At 39.0% G+C, this 22,056-nt stretch overlaps 2 protein-coding genes across 4 annotated transcripts in view; one reads left to right on the plus strand and one right to left on the minus strand.

The window, feature by feature from the left end:
• Window positions 1–404, minus strand: part of MASTL (microtubule associated serine/threonine kinase like) — a 35,311-nt gene extending 34,907 nt beyond the window's left edge. For all 3 annotated transcript variants that reach the window (XM_042991275.1, XM_042991274.1, XM_007081324.3), the window contains exon 1: window positions 160–404. In XM_042991275.1, the coding sequence (XP_042847209.1) occupies window positions 160–345 (186 nt within the window). In that variant the 5' untranslated portion in view covers window positions 346–404. The remainder of the gene's footprint in view (window positions 1–159) is intronic.
• An 898-nt stretch (window positions 405–1,302) lies between these two features.
• Window positions 1,303–22,056, plus strand: part of YME1L1 (YME1 like 1 ATPase) — a 52,115-nt gene continuing 31,361 nt past the window's right edge. Inside the window, exons 1-4 of the mRNA XM_007081325.3 lie at window positions 1,303–1,632; window positions 10,707–10,838; window positions 17,364–17,526; window positions 19,969–20,067. Coding sequence (XP_007081387.2) covers window positions 1,600–1,632; window positions 10,707–10,838; window positions 17,364–17,526; window positions 19,969–20,067 — 427 coding nt within the window. The 5' untranslated portion in view covers window positions 1,303–1,599. The remainder of the gene's footprint in view (window positions 1,633–10,706; window positions 10,839–17,363; window positions 17,527–19,968; window positions 20,068–22,056) is intronic.

A 22,056-nucleotide genomic window follows, 5' to 3' on the forward strand; every position in this document is an offset into this window, starting at 1 on the left:
AGAGGCGAGCCACTCGGCCTGCCGGCGCTCAGGTCATACCAGTAAGAAATCATAGGGCTGTGGAGGCCCCTACCGCCCTGGAGCCTGCCCAGTTCAGGGGGCAGAAAAGAGGGCCGAAGGTCCGAACTCTTTCCCTCTCTTTACTCCCCGCCTTCTTACCTTCACCGCATACAACTTGCCGCCTTTCTGCCCGAGATACACCTTCCCGAAGGCGCCGCGGCTAATAGGTTTCACTATGGTGAATTCCTCAATGGAAGGAGGTCTTGGCACCGGGATCCTATTCACGCACTCCACTGTCACTGCGTCTCCTCCACTCTCCTTCTCGCTCCCCGCAGTGCGCTCCATAGCAGGCCAGCCCAGAAGGAAGCCTGTAGCATCAGCTAAGGCCCCTTCCCAAGCCACAACTCCCGCCAACTAGGTTCAAAGTAAGGCCCCGCCCACGCAATGCGTCGGCAGTGACGTCACCGCGTTGCCGTGCTCGCGCCGAGCCCAGCGCAGCCCCGCCCCTGTCACCTCTGGATCGTAAGCGCGGAAGTACCCAAGGAGCTGAGGGCTGGGACGCTGGGAAATTCTCCAACCAACCACACACTCTTCGAGGGCGGTGACCGCGGCCCAATTACCTCATTTAGTAATAACTGGGGAGGCACTGACTGTCTTTTGCTTACAAGAAATCTCGGGATTGACTAGGTTTCTCCTGACCTCCAAACGAGGTTGATGGGACCCGCCCTCACCCCGCTTTTGCTTGGTTTTGTTTGTTTTTTACCCCTCGCGACCTCGCACCCCTGGGCGAAATGTAAGCCAGTTTGGTTTGGCTCCCCGAAATCATACAATGTGGAGAAACTGGATGAGCAGGAAGCAGGTGGCTGGCCCTGTCATCTGACAATGTTAACAGGATGTAACTTGCCTGACTGAAGCAGATGAGGACCAATAGGAACAATTTTCGATTTATTGTGGGGAAGATAAAAAGCACTAAACTGTAGCGAAAGAGTTTATCATAACTCAAGGCCCAGTCGGAAAAGGAGACTATGTTGGAAGATTTCGTAAGGAAGATGCAAAAAGATTTAACAGGGTCAATGCCGTCCCCTCTTAAGGGGGAAATATATATATATATATATATATATATATATGTATACATGTATATATATGTGTGTGTGTGTGTATATATATATATATATATATATATATATATATATATATATATATATATATATATATATATGTCGGCGCCAGAGAGCTTGGGGATCCAGCACCTTTATTATTCCCGTGAACATCAAGCCTGGGGGCCAGGGTTGCTCAGCTACTGTAGTGGATACAAACGTCAGACCCAGAAAGGTGGAGCTCTAGCGCTGGCGTTCACCAGCGGGTGATGCAGCCCACCTGTCCCGGAAGTAGTGTTGCGTTGGAGGCTTGCCTTCCGGGGCAGATTGTATGTCGTTGCAGCAGCTGTAACAAGGGGAGGCCATTTTCTGTTTCTAGGAAGAGTGAGGGCTAAGGGAGAGGGAAAAAGAAAGGGAAAAAAGGGCTCAGCGCCTCCCCGCCGAGCCGTGGACAGAGGGGCACTTTCGGCAGGCGGGTGAGGTCGCTGAGGGCCCAGAGGAGATGTTTTCCCTCTCGAGTACGGTGCAGCCCCAGGTGAGTCTGGCATCCGGTCCTTTTTTTCTCTCTCCTGCCCGCGGCTCTTTGCCGTTTGCGTTTCGTGGAAGCGATTTCGCGTTTGGGATCGTAGGAGGGGGGCGATCAGCGCAAAGCAAGTCCTAGTCTTGAGAAGGGATCAGGGATCACGCTGAGAGTAAAAGGCTGACGTTGAAGCAGAGGCATGAGATGATGAGGACTTTGGTTTATCGAGTTGATAGCGTGGAATTTTTACTAGAGAATCCATTAGGCATTGTTCAGTGCCGGACATTCTGGGGTGGGGGGAGCAGAGTGAGGCTGGGGGAAACGCCTTTGCCTTAGATATGAGGAAAGCAAATAATGTTTCTTTCCATCTGATCACCTCTCCAGTGATTTTACTGTTCACAACCCTGATACCCAACTCTTTCTTTCCTTTTTAAATGGAATTTAACCCAAACATGTTATAATTATTTGAATACTACGAATGCTTTCTTTCTTTTTTGGCCAGAAATGACTAATAAACACATATTTTAAAGCTATTGACTGCTTGCAGTTACTATTTTTATTCATATTCTCCCATTTTTTCATCCAGCAAAAGGGCAGAAAAGAGTCATTCCTAGGGTTTTAAATTGTCTTTTGGGAGTAACCACTTGTGACAGTGTCTTGTCCTTGTTTCATATAAAAATCTTTTTTGATGGCAACATTCTGATAGTTTCTTGCTGGGGCGGGGGTGGGGTGACTTCTCAGTTTTGCTAATAGTTTTTGAACACATTCAGATTTAAAAATAATTTTTTAACACTCTTTAGTTTCAGCATATAATTACGTTCCTTTTGTAACCCCCACTCTTGGTTTTTTGTTTTTTGTTTTTTGTTTTTGTTTTGCTAGTACTGGCTGGATAATCGAAAATGAAGTGATTAGTTATTTATTGGACATCAGTAATGGGCCAGGTGGACAAAGCAAATGTGGAATCTTTATAGTGATATGAAGAAAAGTTGAATAGGAGTTAGTCAAGTGAAGAGTTAATAGAAGTGAACCAGTATCCCAGGTATATGCAAGGATATCTGGAGGTCCTGAGATTGGGAAGAGTTTAGCTGATTGGAGGAACAAAAATAATGTCAGTGTGGCTACAATGTAGTGATTAAAGGGCATAATAACAGAATTAAGGTTAGGGTGAAGCCTTGAGGCAGATCATACAGGAAATTATAAGGGACTTTGGATTTCATTTGAAGTGTAAGCATAGGATAACCTGATCAGAAGTGTTTTCAGTTAAGGATGCTATTGCAGTAACCCAGGAGAGGGATAATGCACCACTAATGTGGTGGCAGTGGTTATGGAAAGAAGAGGATGAGTTTGTTTGTTTTGAACAAAGAGTAGAATTTAATGAGGGATGATGGAAAGAAGTGTTTCAGTTTTGGACAGCTGGATGGGTGAAAATGTTATTTGCCCAGCTGTGTGATCAAACTCAAGGGGTTCACCACTTGAGATACATCAGATTGGACACAACCCAAGAAAATGTTGAAAACAAAGAACTTTATTACTTGTTACAAGTAAGGAAACAGATGACTCTCAAAGCCCTGTCTCTGTGGGGTTAGTACAGGAAGGTTTTATTCAGTGTATTAGGGGGCGGGGCAGGGAGCTCGCATAAGCACTTCAGTTCAGTTAGTCATTCCTAGCATGTCAACATGCTAGTGCATACGTTGTATTTTCCAAAAAAAAAAAAAAAAAAAATGGTGAGGGGCGCCTGGGTGGCCCAGTTGGTTGAGCGTCTGGCTTCGGCTCAGGTCACGATCTCACGGTTTGTAAGTTCGAGCCCCGTGTCGGGCTCTGTGCTGACAGCTCAGAGCCTGGAGCCTGTTTTGGATTCTGTGTCTCCCGCTCTCTGCTCCTCCCCCGCTCGTGCTCTGTCTCTCTCTCTCAAAAATAAACAAACATTAAAAAAAAATTTTTTTTTTTTAAAAAGCCAGCTCATACTGGCTCACATAGGGTGGCTGTCAGGTGAGACACACCCAGCAAGGGGCTCTCACGTGAAACAGCTAGTCTCCTTGGCTGAAGTGTGGGTTCTACAAAACAAAACCTATTCCTTGCTTGCTTTTGTCCCTCCCCTTCCTCTCTTCTGCTGATAGCTTTCAGCCCTGGAGGGGTCCTACCAGTTGTTTGAAAAACAAGTCTGACTTGGCCTGTTGAATACCGTATTAAACCTTTTAAAGCTGAAGTTCGAGAAGTTTATATCAAGAAGACCGAATTTTAGGAGAGTTTATCATCAGCTGGATGGAGAGTTAGTGGTACGTGATGTTGATAGAGATGGTGAAGGCATTTTGTGTACTGCAGGCAGGCTTAATTGGGCTCATATATGTGTTTTATGCTCTTATGTGTTTTATGCTCTGAAGAAGGATAGTACACATATTTCTAATTCCTGGTTGCTTAATCATTGAATACACTTGAATATAAACTGTGAAGCCAGGAAAGATCTGGAAGGTGAACTTTTTCATTGAGATCAAACCATTTTTTAGCAATTTAAATCCTTTTTTGAATAAGAGATATAACTAATTAGAATGAAGCCTTTCAGGGGTGTCTGGGTGGCTCATTCCATTGAGCATCTGACTTTTAATTTCGTCTCAGGTCATGATAGCAGGGTTTTGGGATCGAGCCCTGTGTCTGGCTCTGCACTGAGCGTGGGGCCTGCTTGGGATTCTCTCTCTCTCTCTCTCTCTCTCTCTCTCTCTCTCTCTTTCTCTCTCTCTCTTTCTCTCCCCCTCGCCTTCCTCCCTCCCCTCTGCTCCTGTCCCCTGCTTACGCTTTCTTTCTCTAAAATAAAAATATAAAAAATTGATTCCTGTAGTTTTTTTTAAAATGTTTATCTATTTTTGAGAGAGGCACAGAGCATGAGTGGGGGAGGGGCAGAGAGAGAGAGGGAGACACAGACTCTGAAGCAGGCTCCAGCCTCTGAGCTGTCAGCTCAGACCTGGGGCTCAAACCCGAACCGGTGAACCATGAGATCGTGACCTGAGCTGAAGTTGTATGCTTAACCGACTGAGCCACCTAGGTGCCCCATGATTCCTGTAGCTTTAAAAGAGCTTATTGTTTCTACCCTGAAAAGGATACATGCTCATTGCCAAAAATGCCAAAAAGAAAAATACAAATAAGAAAATGAAAAACCTTTATAATCTCGTTGTGCAAAGACATATTTTAGAATACATTCTTTCGTACTTTTTACCTCTACACAAATACGTGTGTATGCATGCTTTTTAAAAAGTATGTTGTAGTTTTTTAATTTTTTAACCTTTTTTACTTTAGAGAGAGTGTGTGAGCGAGAAACAGGGGCTGGGGGGGGGGGAAGAGAGAGAGAGAGAGAGAGAATGAATCTTAAGCAGGTTCCACGCTCAGCACAGAGCCTGACACAGGGCTGAGTGGCATGACCCTGGGATCATGACCTGAGCCAAGATCAAGAGTTGGATGCTCAACCGACTGAGCCACCGAGGCGTCCCAAGATGTAGTTTTACATTTAACAGTTTTTTTCATTTAACATATTATTCATTTCTGTATCAGTAACTATGGGATAAAGAGTCTAACAAGAATCTAGAGTCAAATTATCTTGGTTAGAGTATTTGCTCATATACTTGCTGAGTGACTTGGACATGCCACTGAACCTATCTAAATTCTGGATGTCTTCATCAGTTAAATAGGAAATATAATAATAGTGTTTATGTCTGTTAAAGGATTAAATGAGATTGAAGATACTGAGGGTTTGGTTCAATACTATCACAGTAAAGGGAGTACCACAATAACACAAGTCAAATGAATTTTTGGGTTTCCCAGTGCATGTAAAAGTTATTTTTTTTTAATTTAATTTTTTTTAAATTTACATCCAAATTAGTTAGCATATAGTGCAACAGTGATTTCAGGAATAGATTCTTTAGTGCCCCTTACCCATTTAGCCCATCCCCCCTCCCACACTCCCTCCAATAACCCTCTGTTCTCCATATTTATGAGTTTCTTATGTTTTGTCCCCCTCCCTGTTTTTATATTATTTTTGTTTCCCTTCCCTTATGTTCATCTGTTTTGTCTCTTGAAATCCTCATGTGAGTGAAGTCATAGGATATTTGTCTTTCTCAGACTAATTTCACTTAGCATAATACCTTCCAGTTCCATCCATGTAGTTGCAAATGGCAAGATTTCATAAAAGTTATGTTTACACTATAACCTATTAGTTGTGCAATAATAGTATTATGTCTAAAAGCAGTGTAATACCTTAATTAAAAATACTTTATTGTTAAAAAATGCTAACCATCATCTGTGCTTTCGATGAGTCATAATCTTTTTGCTGGCTGGAGGGTCTTGCTTCACTGTTGATTGCTGCTGACTAATCACAGTAGTGGCTGCTAAAGGTGGAGATGGCTGTGGCAAATCTTAAAATGAGACACAAGTAATGTTTGCTATATCGATGGACTCTTTTCATGAATGATTTTTCTGTAACATGATACTATTTGATAGCATTTGACCCACTTAGAACTTCTTTCAATATTGGACTGAATCCTCTCAAACCCTGCTGCTGCTTTATCAACTGAGTGTATCTTCATAGCATCTTCACCAGGTGAAGATTTCCATCTCAAGAAACCACTTTCTTTGGTCATGCATAAGAAGCAGCTCATTTATGTCAGTTTGATCGTGAGATTGCAGCCCTTCACTGCCATCTTCAGGGTCCACTTCTAGTTCTCTTGTTATTTCCACCACATCTACACTTCCTTCGGTAAGTCTTAAACCCCTCAAAGTTAGCCATGAAGCTTGGAATCAATTTCTTCCAAACTCTGGTTAATGTTGATATTTTGACCTCTTCCTATGAAAATGTTCTGAGTGGCATCTAAAATGGTGAAGGTTTTCAGTTTACTTTGCCCAGGTCTGTAAGACGAGTCGTGATCTATAAGCTATATAGTCTTCACAAAATGCATTTCTTAAATAATAAGACTTGAAAGTCCCAAATTGTTCCTGACCCATGGGCCACAGAATGGATGTTGTATTAGCAGACATGAAAGCATTAATCTAAATGGTATACTTCCAACAGAGCTCTTGGGTCACCAAGTACATTACCTGAGCAGTAATATTTTTAAAGGAATCATGTTTTATGAACAGTAGGTCTCTTAACAGGGGGCTTAGAGTATTCAGTAAACCCTACTGTAAATAGATGTACTGTCAAACAGGCTTCCTTCCATTCATAGAGCCCAGGCAGCATGAGTTTAGCACTATTCTTAAGGGCCTAGGATTTTCAGAATGGTAAGTAAGCACAGGCTTCAACTTAAAGTCTGCTACATTAGTTCCTAACAAGAGAGTCAGCCTGTCCTTCAAAGCTTTGAACCCAGGTGTTGACTTCCCCCCAGCTGTGAAAGTCCTAAATGGCATCTTAGAATAGAAGGCTGTTTCCTGTATGTTTAAAATCTATTTAGTGTAGTCACCTTCATTAGTTATCTGTCTTATTTAGATTTTCTGGATAATTTGCTGCAGCTTTTACTCAGTGTTTGCTGCTTCACCCTGCACTTTCTTGTTAACAAAAATGGCTTCTTAAACCTCATGAACCAACCTCTGCTAGCTTCAGACTTTTCTTCTGCAGCTTCCTCACCTGTTTCAGCCTTTATACAAATAAGTACATTTAGGGCGTTACTCTGGATTAGGCTTTGGCTGAAGGGGGAGTGTTGTGGTTGGTTTGATTTTGTATCTAGACCACTGAAACTTTCAGCAATGGGCTGTTTGGGTTTTTTATCATTTGTGTGTTCACTTGAATACCACTCAACTTTATTTTGCTTGCACAACTTGGCAAACTGATGCAAAAGGTTTATCTTTTAGGCTATCTTGGCTTTCAACATGCTTTCCTTACCAAGCTTAATCATGTCTAGATTTTGATTGAAATTGAAAGATGTGTGACTTTTCCTTTCACTTGAACACTAAGATGTCATTATAGGGTTATTAATTGTCCTAATTTCAATATTGTTGTGTCTCAGGGAATGGGGAAGCCCAAGGAGAGAGAAATGGGAAGTTCCCATTGGTGGAGTAATCAGAACACACACAACAGTTATTGATTAAGCTCATGTCTTATATAGGTAGGATTTGTGATATCCCAAAACCATTACGCCATTAACATCAAAGATTACTAATCATAGATCACCATAACAAATATAATGAAAAAGTTTGAAGTATTGTGAGAATTACCAAAATGTGACACAGACATGAAGCGAGCAAATGCTGTTGGAAAAATGGCACCAAAGACTTGCTTGATGTAGTGCTGTCACAAACCTTAATTTATAAAAAATACAGTGTTTGCGAAGTATGTTAAGTTAAAGCACAATAAAATGAGATATGCCTATATGGCATATGACACCAGCTGGGTGTCCAACAATTCAATTCTGAAACTACTTACCCAGTGTTAGTGCAGACCCCCAAAGTTAAAGGCTCAGCCCCACAAGACTGGTCCCATTTCAGATACCAGTCACAAGTCCCAGGCCATTCATACTTCTGATCTCCCAGCTATAAATCAGGGTTTCCCACAACCCCCTCCTCAGGTTTGATAATCTGCTAAAATAGCTCACAGAACTAAGAAACCTACTTCACGTTTACTGGTCCATTATGAAAGACAAATGAACAGCCAGTTTATTAAGTACACAAGGGTACAGCCAGAAGGGTCCCAAGCAAAAGATGTGGAGTCGATTACTCTTCTTCAGGATGAATCTCTGCACTCCATCTCACTGTTCAAGAGCTTTCATAGAGATCAATCCCCAGCCTTCCCCTCCCAGAAGCTAGGGGGGTGGGGCTAAGAGTTCCCACCTTCTACTAATTACTAGGTCTTTCAAGTGGCCAGCCCAGCCCTGAGGCTATTTAAAGACCCTAGCCTAAATCACCTCATTAGCATAAATCCAGGAGTGATCCAAAGGGTTACCTTATGAATAGTAAGACACTATACCACACATGAAATTCCAAGGGTTTTAGGAGCTCCTGGCCAAGAAATGGGAACAAAGACCACTGCGAACTAAAATGTAAGTTCAAAGTGGCAAGCGACTTTTTCCTCTATTTTATTCTTTGATTTTTCTCTATTTTACTTTATTTATATAATTATTTAATGTAAATTGTAAACAGAAGGAATTAGGGGTCCCTGGAAAAAGACAGACAAAGCTTTCTTTACGTAACACTTCCTGGTCATCTTGTGAAAGAATTTAAGAACAGCCACTATCAGGCCAGGAGATAGCCTAATCATATCAGGGACGATAAGTCAGTGGCAAAACTCCCAGTGTTAGTTCAAAAGTGAAGACTGACCTGACTTATTTTTGAGGATCTCAACTCCTTTGAGCACTCAGATACTGGACCAACTGGAGCGAGAGAATTGATGATGCTGATCCCATGCTGGCCCTTGTAACTCTGACCTGGACTCAGTCACCTGAAGATGACTACTGCCCCAGTTCCATGATGTATTCCCCACTGCACAAGCTTGTCATGAATATGTATGAAACCCCAGCATAAAACTGCCCCGATTTTGTTATTCAGAGAGACACTGCTTTGGGAAAGATCCCTGGTGTGCTCCTTTACTTATTCCAAGTAAAACCTTTCCTTTTCCTATTCTTTGGCATGGCTGTGTATTTTGGCTTGACATTACCAAGAGGCAAACCCCATTCTGGGTAACAAAATGTTTACACAATACCTAGTATACATACTTTATATTTTTTCTCTATTTTATTCATATTGTATCCCAGTGCAACAATAATGCACACAGATGCCAAATAAAGATTTCTTGAGTGAATGAATAAATTAAATGGGTTCTTACCATATTGTCAGAATTGGTTGGAGAGAGAGGAATAACATACAGATAAGTAAGTAGATTGTGTGTAAAAGTGTGTTGGATACTAAAAGTGTCAAGAAGAGAAAATGGAGCAGTGAAAGAGAATAAGGAATATTTTTTAGGGCAGGGTTCTTGAAATTTTAAGTAGGTTGGCTGTGGAAAAGACTCAAGAAAAGATGACTTTTGAGTTAAGAACTGAAGGAAGTCAGAGAGCAAGGTAGACAGAATAAAAGCAATGCAAAGTCCTTGAAGTGAGGGCTTTGCTAGGTGTGTTCCAGAAACAGCAAGGAGGCCAGTATGTCTCGAGTAGAGAAGACGAAGGAGAACACTGTGGTAGATAAATTTGGAGAGGTAATAAAGAACGACAGAGGCTTTCTACATCCTAGTGCTTAGGACTTCTACTTGTATTGTAAGTGAGAAGAGAAGCCATTGGAGGGTTTGAGCAGAGGAGTGATGAGATCTAACTTTGTTTTTAATAGAGCAGATTCAGGGAGAGTAGGAGGGCTATTGGAAAATCCACATATAGATGATGGTGACTTAGAACAGGATGAGAACGGGATGGTGCAGTGAGGAAGTTAAGAATAAAATTCTGCTATAGGTTTACTTTTTTCTAAGTCTGAAACATTTCATTATTTCTTTTATGGTGGTGTCATTTATTTAGCCCATTCCCTTAATGCTGGACAATTCTACCTTTCCACTGATTTTTTTTTTTTAATTTTTTTTTTTCAACGTTTTTTTATTTATTTTTGGGACAGAGAGAGACAGAGCATGAACGGGGGAGGGGCAGAGAGAGAGGGAGACACAGAATCGGAAACAGGCTCCAGGCTCCGAGCCATCAGCCCAGAGCCTGACGCGGGGCTCGAACTCACGGACCACGAGATCGTGACCTGGCTGAAGTCGGACGCTTAACCGACTGCACCACCCAGGCGCCCCTCCACTGCTTTTTAAACATTTTGATGAAAATTGTCATCTGTGCACAAACAAGCACTTTTCACATTATTTCCTTAGAATAAATTATTAGAAATTAGATTGATGGGAAATTATATGTGTTTGTTTTTTAAATATTTTTGATTCATATAGCCAGAATGCTGTCTTGGAAGAATTACCAGTTTTCTTTCCACCAGCAATAAATCTGAGTATTTACATCTTTTAATATATTGTTCTGATCTACAGTGAATGTTTAACTTTTTACAAATCCCAGATCCTGACGATAAGGAGAATTTTTCTTGTTTCATTTTAAAAAGCACACTACTCAATTTCAACTTTTATCTTCTCTTAGGTTACAGTTCCTCTGAGTCATCTCATCAATGCCTTCCATTCACCAAAAAACACACCTATTTCTCTCAGTGCATCAGCTTCACAAAACCAGCATCGAGATGTAGTTCCTGAGCATGAGTCTCCTGGCAATGAGGTAATAGTTTTTACCCTGATTGTATGAGAAACAGCTTTTTTGATTTAGTATGTTGTAAACATGCCTGAAATGTCTACGTTTAGGCATTTGTAACAAGGTGATTTCTGTCTTCAGCTTAATCTCCTTTATGAATAAAGATGTCTAATTCTGGTTTTATTGTACATATGGAAAAGTTATGTTGTCCTTTTCTTTACCATTTAATTTATTAAAAATTTCATGTGGCAGGGGTACCTACCTTGCTTAGTTGGAAGAGCGTGTGATTCTTAATCTTAGGGTTGTAAGTTCGAGTCCCGTGTTGGACATGGAGCCTACTTTAAAAAAAAAAAAACATGGGGCACCTGGGTGGCTCTGTCAGTTAAGGGTCCAACTTCAGCTCAGGTCATGATCTCAGGGTTCATGGGTTTGGGCCCCACATTGGACTCTGTGCTGACAGCTGAGCCTGGAGCCTGCTTTGAAATCTCTCTCTCTCTCTCTCTCTCTCTCTCTCTCTCTCTCTCTCTCTCTCTGTCTTTCAAAAATAAAATAAAACATTAAAAAAGAAATTCATGTGGAAGTGTATTTGGTATTCACTTCTTAGATTGCTAATTGTGTGATACCAGTTAGATATTTTGTGTTGCTCCAGCAGTAGTAGTGAACCCACAATTAACTGACCGTAATTGCCTCCCAAGTCTCAACGAAGGTAGAATAGTAAGAAGTTACCATCTGCTGCCTTACAGGAGATTTCAGTGTAATTAAACGGTTAGAATACAGGGACCTGAAAATGCAATGTATAAGCTATGAAACTACTTTTCAGTGTTCAGAGAATTATAAAATCAGTGTTTCCTAGGATACAGGGAATTCCCAGCCGAGAAACCTGTGTGTTCACAAGGTTTATTAATAAGGTAGGTGCATGTAGTTCTGAATACATTTTTCACAGAAAACATACTCTGTAGTTAAATTTCCTAAAAACCTTTTTAATCCTTAAATAACTTATGTTCTTAGTCCGGATATCAGAGGCTGTGGCAAAAGGCAGATAAAATGTTCACTCTTGGAAGGGGCGGGGTGGGGGTGGGGGTGGGGGGTGGGAATCAGTCTTAAGATAAAATTTTAATTAGATGAAAAATTTGTCTTCAACATCTTTATGCTTTCCTTTTATAATATTTACCTAATTCCTATTGCTTCTTCTAGGGAGTCCATTGTCTTTTCTACTGTGGTGATACCCTTCTCCTAAATTACAGTCCCAGGGAGCCTGCCTGATGAAAATACCACATGTATCAAAATTGCTGCATATAGCAATATTATGTTCATTTTAGAAATTTTGGAAAATACTGTGTAGGTAGAAGAAATAAAATTCACCTATGATCCTGTTCCCCAGAGATAATGCTGTTAACATTTTGTATTTATATCTCATGTCTCTTCTCTTGTACTTTTTTATTTTATAATTGGATCATACTGCATATGCTGATTCAGATACTGCTTTGTTAATTTACTAGTCATTATGAACTTGTTATGCCATACATTTTTTGTATTTTTAAATGACTTCAGAATGTTCATTGTATGATATCCCATTATTGGATATTGTTCCCAATTTTTTGTTGCTATAAACATTACAACTTTTACTGTTTGTGTTGCTAAATCTTTGACTATTTCATTAAGTGAAATTGCTAGGTCAGGGGCTTAAAAAGTAGCTAAATTCTGGAAGCCAATGTTGAGGTTATGAGTAATGGTCTCAGATATAGAATTGGCTTCTTAATCTCTGATACGCCCTCATTAATCCTATTGTTCATCTTTAGTGAGCTTTATTACTGTACAGAACCCGTTTTCTTTCTCCTTAAGCATCCTATCTCATCTCTAATTTCATCTCTACCTTTGCTGTGCAATTGGCTTTGCTTTCATCAAGTCTTGCTCATCCAAATATACACTCTACAATGCAGGTATTAGAACCTTCCTTTCAACTTCCTTCAAGCTACTGACTTATTTTCCCTTTGCTTTCAGACTTCTTGAAATAGAAGTCTGAACATGTAACTACTTGCTAAACTTATATTCACACTGTATCTCATCATAGTTTGGCTACTACTTGTACCATTTTACAGACTTTGCTAAAGTCAGTTGATTTCCTTTGTGCTAAATGTAGGCCTCTAAAAAAAATCTGTATCTTATTCAACTTTTCCTGAGCATTTGATCTTACTGAACATTTACTGCTTTCAAAATACTCCTGGGGCGCCTGGGTGGCTCAGTCAGTTAAGTCTCCCGACTATTGATTTCCACTCAGGTCATGATCTCAGGATTCATGAGATTGAGTCACACAGAGGCTGCTTGGGATTCTCCTTCCCTCAAAGATTCGAAATACTCCCTTGAATTGAGTGATGTTGCATTGATGATGGTGTTTTCTCTTTCTGTTTTGCTGGCTTGTCTTTTTTTGCCAGCCCCTTAAATATTTGGCGTGCATTTATCCTTGATCTAATTTTTGTTACGCACGTTCTTCTAAGTTATGTTACCCGTTTTCATATCTTCACCTAACATCTAGATCTATATACTTAAATATATGCTGATGACTCCCAAATATATCTCCAACCCCAAATTCTCTTTAAATCTTTGAAGTAATTTATTTAGTGCTTTGTTAAAATAACCCCCCCTCCCCCCCGGAGAATTTCAGGGATCTCAAAACTAAGATGTCCAGAACTCAGCTACTCTCAAATTCTAGTATATTTGAGATTACAGTGGATTTAGCGCCTTTTTGTCAGGGATTCCAACCAGGAAAGAGAAACCACATAGTCAATTGAGCAGTAAAAGTTTAATGTAAAAAATTAGTGTAATTTTGTAGTTTAATATTTTTAAAACCCTATTTTTATATGGGATGGGAGTAACTAGGGGTTGGCTAATAATAAGTAAACTCTAAAATATACAGGACAAGCAGATTTAAGGTGTGGCTAATACTCCTAGGACTGAGATAGAGCATCATGGGAAGAGTTCTCCACCCACAGGCTGCTGTCCTGACCTTGTTGGAAGAGGGCATAGCCTTAGCTCACTGAATGGCAGAGAAGTCACTGGTGTCATGCTAGCTGCACTTGATGGAAGTTGCCATCTAGGCAGGGAAAGCTGTTCATGGGGATGTCTCTTACTGAAAAAGCTGCAAGGTACTGTACTGCTGGCCACTGTTTACTGTAGGAGCCAAGTTTTGGAGAATCTATACAAGTGGCCGCCAGATGCTAGAGAAACAATGGGTGTTACAGACAGGAGCCTGCTAATGAGCACACTGGAACCAGGGACAAAAACACTCTTAAGTGTCTCCAGTGGTCTCTACTGACAAAGCTTCACATTGTCCCAGATGGCAAAGAAGAAATATTTAAAGAGCCCAGATCATTGTTCATGGAGCCGAAAAAGGATGAAGAGGAGTTAGGAGACAGTAAAATGATAACTAGCACATCCATCCAGAACCCTTCTCCCTCTCAGTCATTATACTTCATTGGTTTCTCCAAGTATCTATTATTTATGATTGTTATTTCCATCTTTAGTTAGAGCTTGGTTCAGGCACATACCATTTTTCTCTTGTTCCATCAGCCTTTCTTCAATTCTTTTCTCCATCAGCCTTTTCTTACCCAGTTTATTATCTTTATCTTCTATTTTCTTGGTATAAAACAAACTAATCATATTAGCTATGGAATTAAATTCAGACAAGGCTCTTTACAACTTGACCATAACCTGCCTGTCTTCCTTCCTTCCTTCCTCTCTTTCTCTTTCTCTTTTTCTTTTTTCTTTTTTTTTTTTTCTTAACAAGATTTTAAGTACAGCCCTGAGATCAACAGTTACATGCTCCACCAACTGAGCCAGCCAGGTGCCCCATAGCCCATCTTTGTAGTTCATTCTTCCATCACTGATCTTTGGACTACACCCAAACATCCAGGCCCTTTTATGGTAGTTTGTTTGCCCTTTACCCCAAGACTCACCATCATTTTGCAAATTAGGTGTTAACCTCAGTGAAGCTTATCTGACTTAGGAAATTGGTTACTCTGTGTTTTCTTACTACTTTTTGTTTTAAAAATCTCTGTAAAGCAGTTACTATGTTGTATGATAATTGCTATGTTTATATGCATCTTATTTCTCCTTACATTCCAGGGACCTGACAGCCAATAAGTAAGGGAAATAATTTTAAGTTTAGAATCTCCACTTCCCTTTTGAAGTCTTTGTATTGTAAATAGACTTTTTGGCTTCCTGTTTTTTAAAAGGTGACTTTTGAAAAGTAGCTTTTGAGTATTGTAGTCCTTTTGTTTTCATTGTAATAATATCCTTTATGTTGTATAGCTTTTAGTAGTTTAAAGAGCACTTTTTTTTTAAGTTAATTTTTGAGAGAGCAGGTGTGGTCATGTGAGCAGGGAAGGGGCAGAGAGAGAGAGAATTGCAAGCAGGCTCCATGCTGTCAGTGCAAAGCCTGATGCAGGGCTCGATCTCACGAACTATGAGATCATGACCTGAGCTGAAATCAAGAGTTGGATGCTTAACAGATGGAGAACAGACACATAAGAAAATGCTCAACATCACTCATCATCAGGGAAATACAAATCAAAACCACAATGAGATACCACCTTACACCTGTCAGAATGGCTAACATTAACAACTCAGGCAACAACAGATGTTGGCAAGGGTGTGGAGAAAAAGGATCTCTTTTGCCCTGCTGGTGGGAAGGCAAACTGTTGCAGCCACTCTGGAAAACAGTATGGAGGTTCCTCAAAAAATTAAAAATAGAACTACTCTACGACCCAGAGATTGCACTACTAGGTATTTAACCAAGAGATACAGGTGTGCTGTTTCAAAGGGGCACACACACCCTAATGTTTATAGCTGTGCTGTTGACAATAGCCAAACTATGGAAAGAGCTCAAACGTTCATTAATGGATGAATGGATAAAGAAGATGAAGAAGATGTGTGTGTGTGTGTGTGTGTGTGTGTGTGTGTGTGCGCGCGCGCACACACACTGGAGTATTACTTGGCAATCAAAAAGAATGAAATCTTGCCATTTGCAACGACGTGGATAGAACTGGAGGGTTATTATGCTAAGCAAAATTAGTCAGGGACAAATATATGACTTCACCCATATGAGGAATTTAAGATACTAAAGAGATGAACATAAGGGAAGGGAAGCAAAAAGAATATAAAAACAGGGAGGGGGACAAAACCTAAGAGACTCTTAAATATAGAGAGCAAACAGAGGGTTGCTGGCTGGCTTGTGGGAGGGGGGATGAGCTAAATGGGTAAGGGGCACTAAGGAATCTACTCCTGAAATCATTGTTGCCCTGTATGCTAACTAACTTGTATGTAAATTAAACAATTAAAAAAAAAAAGAGTTGGATGCTGAACTGGCTGAGCCACTCAGGGGCCCCAGTAGTTTATAAAGAGCACATTTAAATATTTTCCTTCATCATGCCTTTGACTATCTTCCTATGTATGTTAGGATATGTCAGATGACCAAGGCATGATCTTTTCTGTTCATCCATACCATCTTGTGAAGTAGGCATATTTCATTGTCATTTTACTAATGAGGAAATGGATTCTAAGAATATGAATGACTTGTCAGGGCGCCTGGGTGGCTCAGTTGGTTAAGCATCCAACCTTGGCTCAGGTCATGATCTCTCAGTTCGTGAGTTCAAGCCCCGACTTGGGCTCTGTGACAGCTCAGAGCCTGAAGCCTGCTTCAGATTCTGTGTCTTCCTCTCTCTTTGCCGCTCTCCCACTCGTGCGCTGTATGTCTCTCTCTCAAAAATAAACATGAAAAAAAATTAAAAAGGAATATGAATGACTTGTCACACAGCTAGTAAGTGACAAACCCCTGGACATCAATCCAGAGCTATAGAATCCATCGATCTAACTTTATTTTTTGTGCATGCAACTTTATGTATCTAACTTCACCTCAGTCATCAGAAGCTGATACTTGGGCTATTTATTTTTGCTTTCCTTGCTTGAACTTTCAGGTGTCTGAGGCTTGTAATTGTTACTTGTCTTTAATGTCTGCTTGACAGTTTCCATGGACAAGAAAATAACTCCTATCCAATCTGTAGTTAGTTTAGAACTGTTGTAATGTGACTTTATTTTCTTGCCTGGTTTTCATACATTTTTCACTTTGTTCATTGCCCCTCCTTATTAGAAGTTAGATATGGGTAACTATAGAACTTCTCAGTTCGAAGAAGGATCTCGGCAATGAGGCCAGAGGAGTGAGATGTCCTCTGGTAACGGCATACTCTTTTTTTTTTTTTTTTTTTTTTTAATCAAATGGACTTTTGTTTATTAGAGACTGGAGGAGGCTTTAAATGTCCATAACTTCACAATACTATTGGAAATGTGATATTTTTAACCTTTGTCAAACTTCCTGTGACTGACCTCCCTAAAGCTAGAACTATAAAAATATTTGTACCGATTTAGTTTTTAAATATGAGAAAAGAGGAATCAATATATTTGTTACATTTAAAAAATTCATATTATTTCAACTGATAAGAACTCTTTGGTTAAATATGTTGATGATAATGCAGTCTTGGTTGACTCAATCCTTTACAGCCTGTACTTAATTTAAGAGACCTTGGATTATCTGAATTAAAAATTGGACAGATTGATCAACTGGTAGACCATCTACTTCCTGGATTTTGTAAAGGCAAGAGCGTTTCTTCCCATTGGCATACGTCTCATGTCTCTGCACAGTCCTTCTTTGAAAATAAATATGGTAAGTTAGTCTATTTTTTGTTCCAATTTAAGTAAGTGGTCGTAGTTATTAATAATTTAACAGGTAGCATTTATTCATTTTTAAAATTGTTTATTTATTTATTTTGAGAGAGTCAGAGTGTGAACAGGGGAGGGGCGGGGGAGAGAATACCAAGCAGACTCCACGCTGTTAGTGCAGAGTCCTATGCAGGGCTCCAACCCATGAAACCGTGAGATCATGACCTGAGCAGAAACCGAGAGTAGGACACTTAACTGACTAAGCCACCCAAGCGCCCAACAGATAGCATTTGTTAATGTTTACTGTGTGTCAAGTTCTTTCCTGAATTCATTTGTTTGTTCTTTCTTTTGTAACTTTTCATACTGGAATAATTTTAGATTTATAGAAAATCTGCAAAAGAGTACTGAGTTTCTATATATCCTTCAACTGCCTTCCCCTAATGTTAAATGCTTACTTAACCATGGTGCATTTGTCAAAACTGAGAAATGAACATTGGTACGGTACTTTTAACTATAGACTGTATTTAGACTTTACCAAATAAAGTTTAATTTTACTAAATTACTGGTTTTTCCATTAGGGTTCTTTATTTGTCCCAAGATGTAATATAGCATACAAAACAGATTTTAGAATAGTGGAGTATTGTTTTAATTTTAGGTGACAAACCTTTACTGGATTCCAGGTACTGTACTAATTTCTGAGAATACATTGAAGAAATAGTCCTGGTCCCTTTATTTTATAGAATGTCTGTATATTTTCTTATTTAAATCTTGTAACAATCTGTTATTATAATGAGTGGGTAGTTTGTTAAAAGGATTTCCACTTCATAAATTTCTTTTTGGTTGATACTTGAACAGTGAATGTTAGACCTTATCAAAATACTTGTTTAGGGTCACCTGGATGGCTCAGTTGGTTAAGCATCTGACTCTTGACTTCAGCTCAGGTCATGATCTCAGTGTTCATGAGATTGAGCCCCATGTCGGGCTCTGTGCTGACAACGTGGAGCCTACTTGGTATTCATATTCTCCTTCTCTCTCTCTCTCTCTCTCTCTCCCTCTCCCTCCCTCCCTCCCTCCCCACCCGCCCCTCTCTGCCCGTCCCTGCTCTGTTCCCTCTTTCTATCAAAATAAATTTTAAAAACTTGAAAAAAATACTTGTTTGGTATTTTAAAAACTTGAAAAAAAATACTTGTTTTATATTGATGAAAGAACATGTTTTTAAAAATCAGTACAAATTATAACACAAAAGTGCAGGTTTAAATAGTTTTGTGATAAAGGATTGATTTGAAGCTGTACATTGTATACACTTAATTCATTTACTAATTTTTCGTTGTTTTGCCTTTATTTCATATAAGAGTTGTGAGAAAAAGGTGAAGTTTTGGAGCCTGGGGGCTTGGACTAACAATCTATCCTACCTCCTTCCTGAGAGAAGTCTTGAAGCTTAGTGGTTAAGGGTGAGGAGTAGACCAGGATCAAACTCAATCCTGAGACTGAGGAGCTGTGGGATTTCCCTTATTCCTCTAAACCTCTGTTTTCTCATGTGAAGCCTAGGGAAAAACTCCTTATCTCACTGTGTAGGATCAAATGAAATAATGAAAGTAGTTTACTTAGCCCAAACTACTTTATTCCTTGGCCCATAGTAAGTGTCCAGTAGAGTTAAATTTTTGTTGCCATCATTGATGTATAGTAGTAGTATTATTACTATTGCTCTTTTGGCCTGTGTATTTACATTTCCTTTTAAAGTTGTGCCTCTTCCTGCCAGCTGTTTCTTGGCTTAGGCAGACAGAGGTATTAAGAAGGAGTTTGTTGATGTGACTATAGGATTCCTAGAAAAATCCCTGAACTCTTAATTGGGATATCGGGATAGATAAGAATCTGTTTCAATCGATGCTGTTTACTTTTTCCCTAGACTCATGGATGTTAAGTAGGATGGGGCCCATTAGTCAACAGTAGGAGTTCCAAGGATCGCCAGAGTTTATGGCTTCCAGCTGTGGAAGGAACTGTCTTTGTACCCAGTGACCTGAAGCTTTGAGAGAGAAAGATTACCGTGCTTCTGGTTTACAGTGTTTACTCATCACATTATTCATCTGAGTGTTTGAAATTGTCTCTAGGAAATAGCAGTTCTTTTCTCTACGTGCTTTTGACTAACAGTAACTTTAGCTAAACATACATACCTTTTCCCTTTTGGTTTGAATTTAATTTTATTGGCAGCCAGGGTCATCTACCAGATAAAAAAGATAATCTAAGGGACAAGTGATAGACAGGATAGTGATGAAGAACTGTAATTAGATTAGTAGTGCTCTTAGAAACTCATACAAGCAGAGCCATATGAACAAATAAAAGGCTAAACTCATATTTTTATATTTCTAATATTTGGTAAAATTACTATAGTTCATGACTTCTTTTAGCTTGGTAACTAGAAAATTTGCTTTTTTCAATTTTCCTCCAGGTTACTTAGATATGTTTAGTACTTTACGTTCCTCTTGCCTGTATAGACAACATTCAAGAACTCTTAAAAGTATTTGTTCAGATCTTCAGTACTGGCCAGGTATGAAGCACCTGTATTTATTTTGAAAAACATAGTAGATTATTCAATGGATTCTGATTTGTCTTTCTTAATCATATTAATGTTTGTAAGCATTCATTTGTAGCTCACAATAAACTGATAGAGTGTTTGGAATCAGTTAATTTGGGTATGTCCAGTATTTTTAATCTGGAAAATACATAATAGCTGAATTTTTAATGTGAGTGATAAGTGCCACAATAAATCAACCTCTAGGGAACTTATCTACAGCTTTAAAATAATTAATAAGCACATTTGTTTACTTCCATATTTTTAAAATTTCATTTTCAAAATTGTTTCAATCCATTACAATGACAAAAAAATTTAATGAGGAAAAAATCAGGGCAGCAGCAGAGGGGTTTCGTCCGTGGACCAGAAATTTGAGGACTTTCCATAGGGTATAAAATAGATGACCTCACATTGATAGCAAAATCAAATATGCATGTATTTATATTGATTTAATACCAGACACTAGTGGTTAAGTGTCAGGTGACAGTGATAATTATAAATAAAAACAACATATGTTACCTACCTTCATGGAACTTAGAATAGAGTGACACGAAATAGGTGTGTGCTGTTATTTCTAGTAGAACTTAGGAAAAACCTCAATTTCCAAGTCAGTAATTGTGGGCTCTGGGATGATTCATAAACAGTTGAATCGAAAGATTCCCCAAAATGGGCCAGTCCCAGAAAGGGCTTGCAACTTTTAGGCTATAATTGGCAAAAGACACTTTTGTAATAAAGGGTGTGTGTGTGTGTGTGTGTGTGTGTGTGTGTGTGTGTGTGTGTAGAGAAGTCTGTCTCTGAAGATTGTGTTTGAGCATTGATGCCAAGGAGAGAAATAATGGACTTGAGTCATGCACTAAGGGTATCCTGCTCATTCATTAAAAGTCCATGTTTCATAGTATAAAGGCATTTACCACCTTGGTAGTTTTAAGAAAACCTCTATTTACAATCAGTACCAATCACTGTATTCCCTTTACAATTACAAATAGATCAGCAAGAATCTCCACATGTTTGAGGAAAACTTATAGCATGAAAGAGATACCAAGTAGGGCACAGAGACCAGTAATCCTCTGAAGAAATGGTTAATGCAAAAGACAGAAGAATACTTAAGAAGGATGATACATTTTTTAAATATTCATGGAAGACTTCTAAAAACTGAGCATGTATTAAAGTATGAAAAAATATCTTAATAAATTTTTCAAAAAGTTAGAAACTCACAGGTCAGGTTCTCTGATCATATGATAAAATGGAAATCATATAACAGGATACCTTAAAAAGTTCCTAAAACAAAATTTCCTAAGTATGGAAATTTAAAAATACTTTTCTAAATGTCTTGTGGCTAAAGGGAAAGAAAAACAAATTATAGACAATTAGTAATGAACCACAAGGAAAATCAACATACCAAAATCTTTGAGTTGAAGACCTATTGATGCTGAGTGCATCGTATAATTTATTAGGAAATAAGAAAGATGGAAACTAAATTGATGAAGCAATCATTCTGAGAATTTCTTTAAACGAATGTGAGAAATTGAAAAGTATAAAACATGAAATGAATACAACATCCAGGGGGTTTTAATTAAATGAAGAACAAATTTAATTTGAGGGAAAAAAAAGAATGGTCTGATTAAAAACAATGAGAAAATAATGTTAGAAGTGAAAAGTGGTAACAGCCACAGATAATGAAGATTTTAAACTTTTAAGAGTGTATATAAATAAAAATATGTTGAAAAAATATCCAAGTTATAAATTAGTAGTATTGACCCAAGAAAAAAGATAAGAAAATAACTATAAAATTTGAAAGAGTATTTTTCAAATATAATCCCACTGCCCCAGAGGAGGTAGCCTCAGATGGTTTTATGGTTGTGTTCTGTTTTCCAGGATCAGCAGTTTCCTATTCTTTATAACTTTCTTAATAAAGAAAAAGGTAGAATAGGCTTCCCTGTTTATTCCACAAGATCGCAGATACTA

This window comes from Panthera tigris, chromosome B4 (assembly GCF_018350195.1).
Source record: "Panthera tigris isolate Pti1 chromosome B4, P.tigris_Pti1_mat1.1, whole genome shotgun sequence".
NCBI lineage: Eukaryota > Metazoa > Chordata > Mammalia > Carnivora > Felidae > Panthera > Panthera tigris.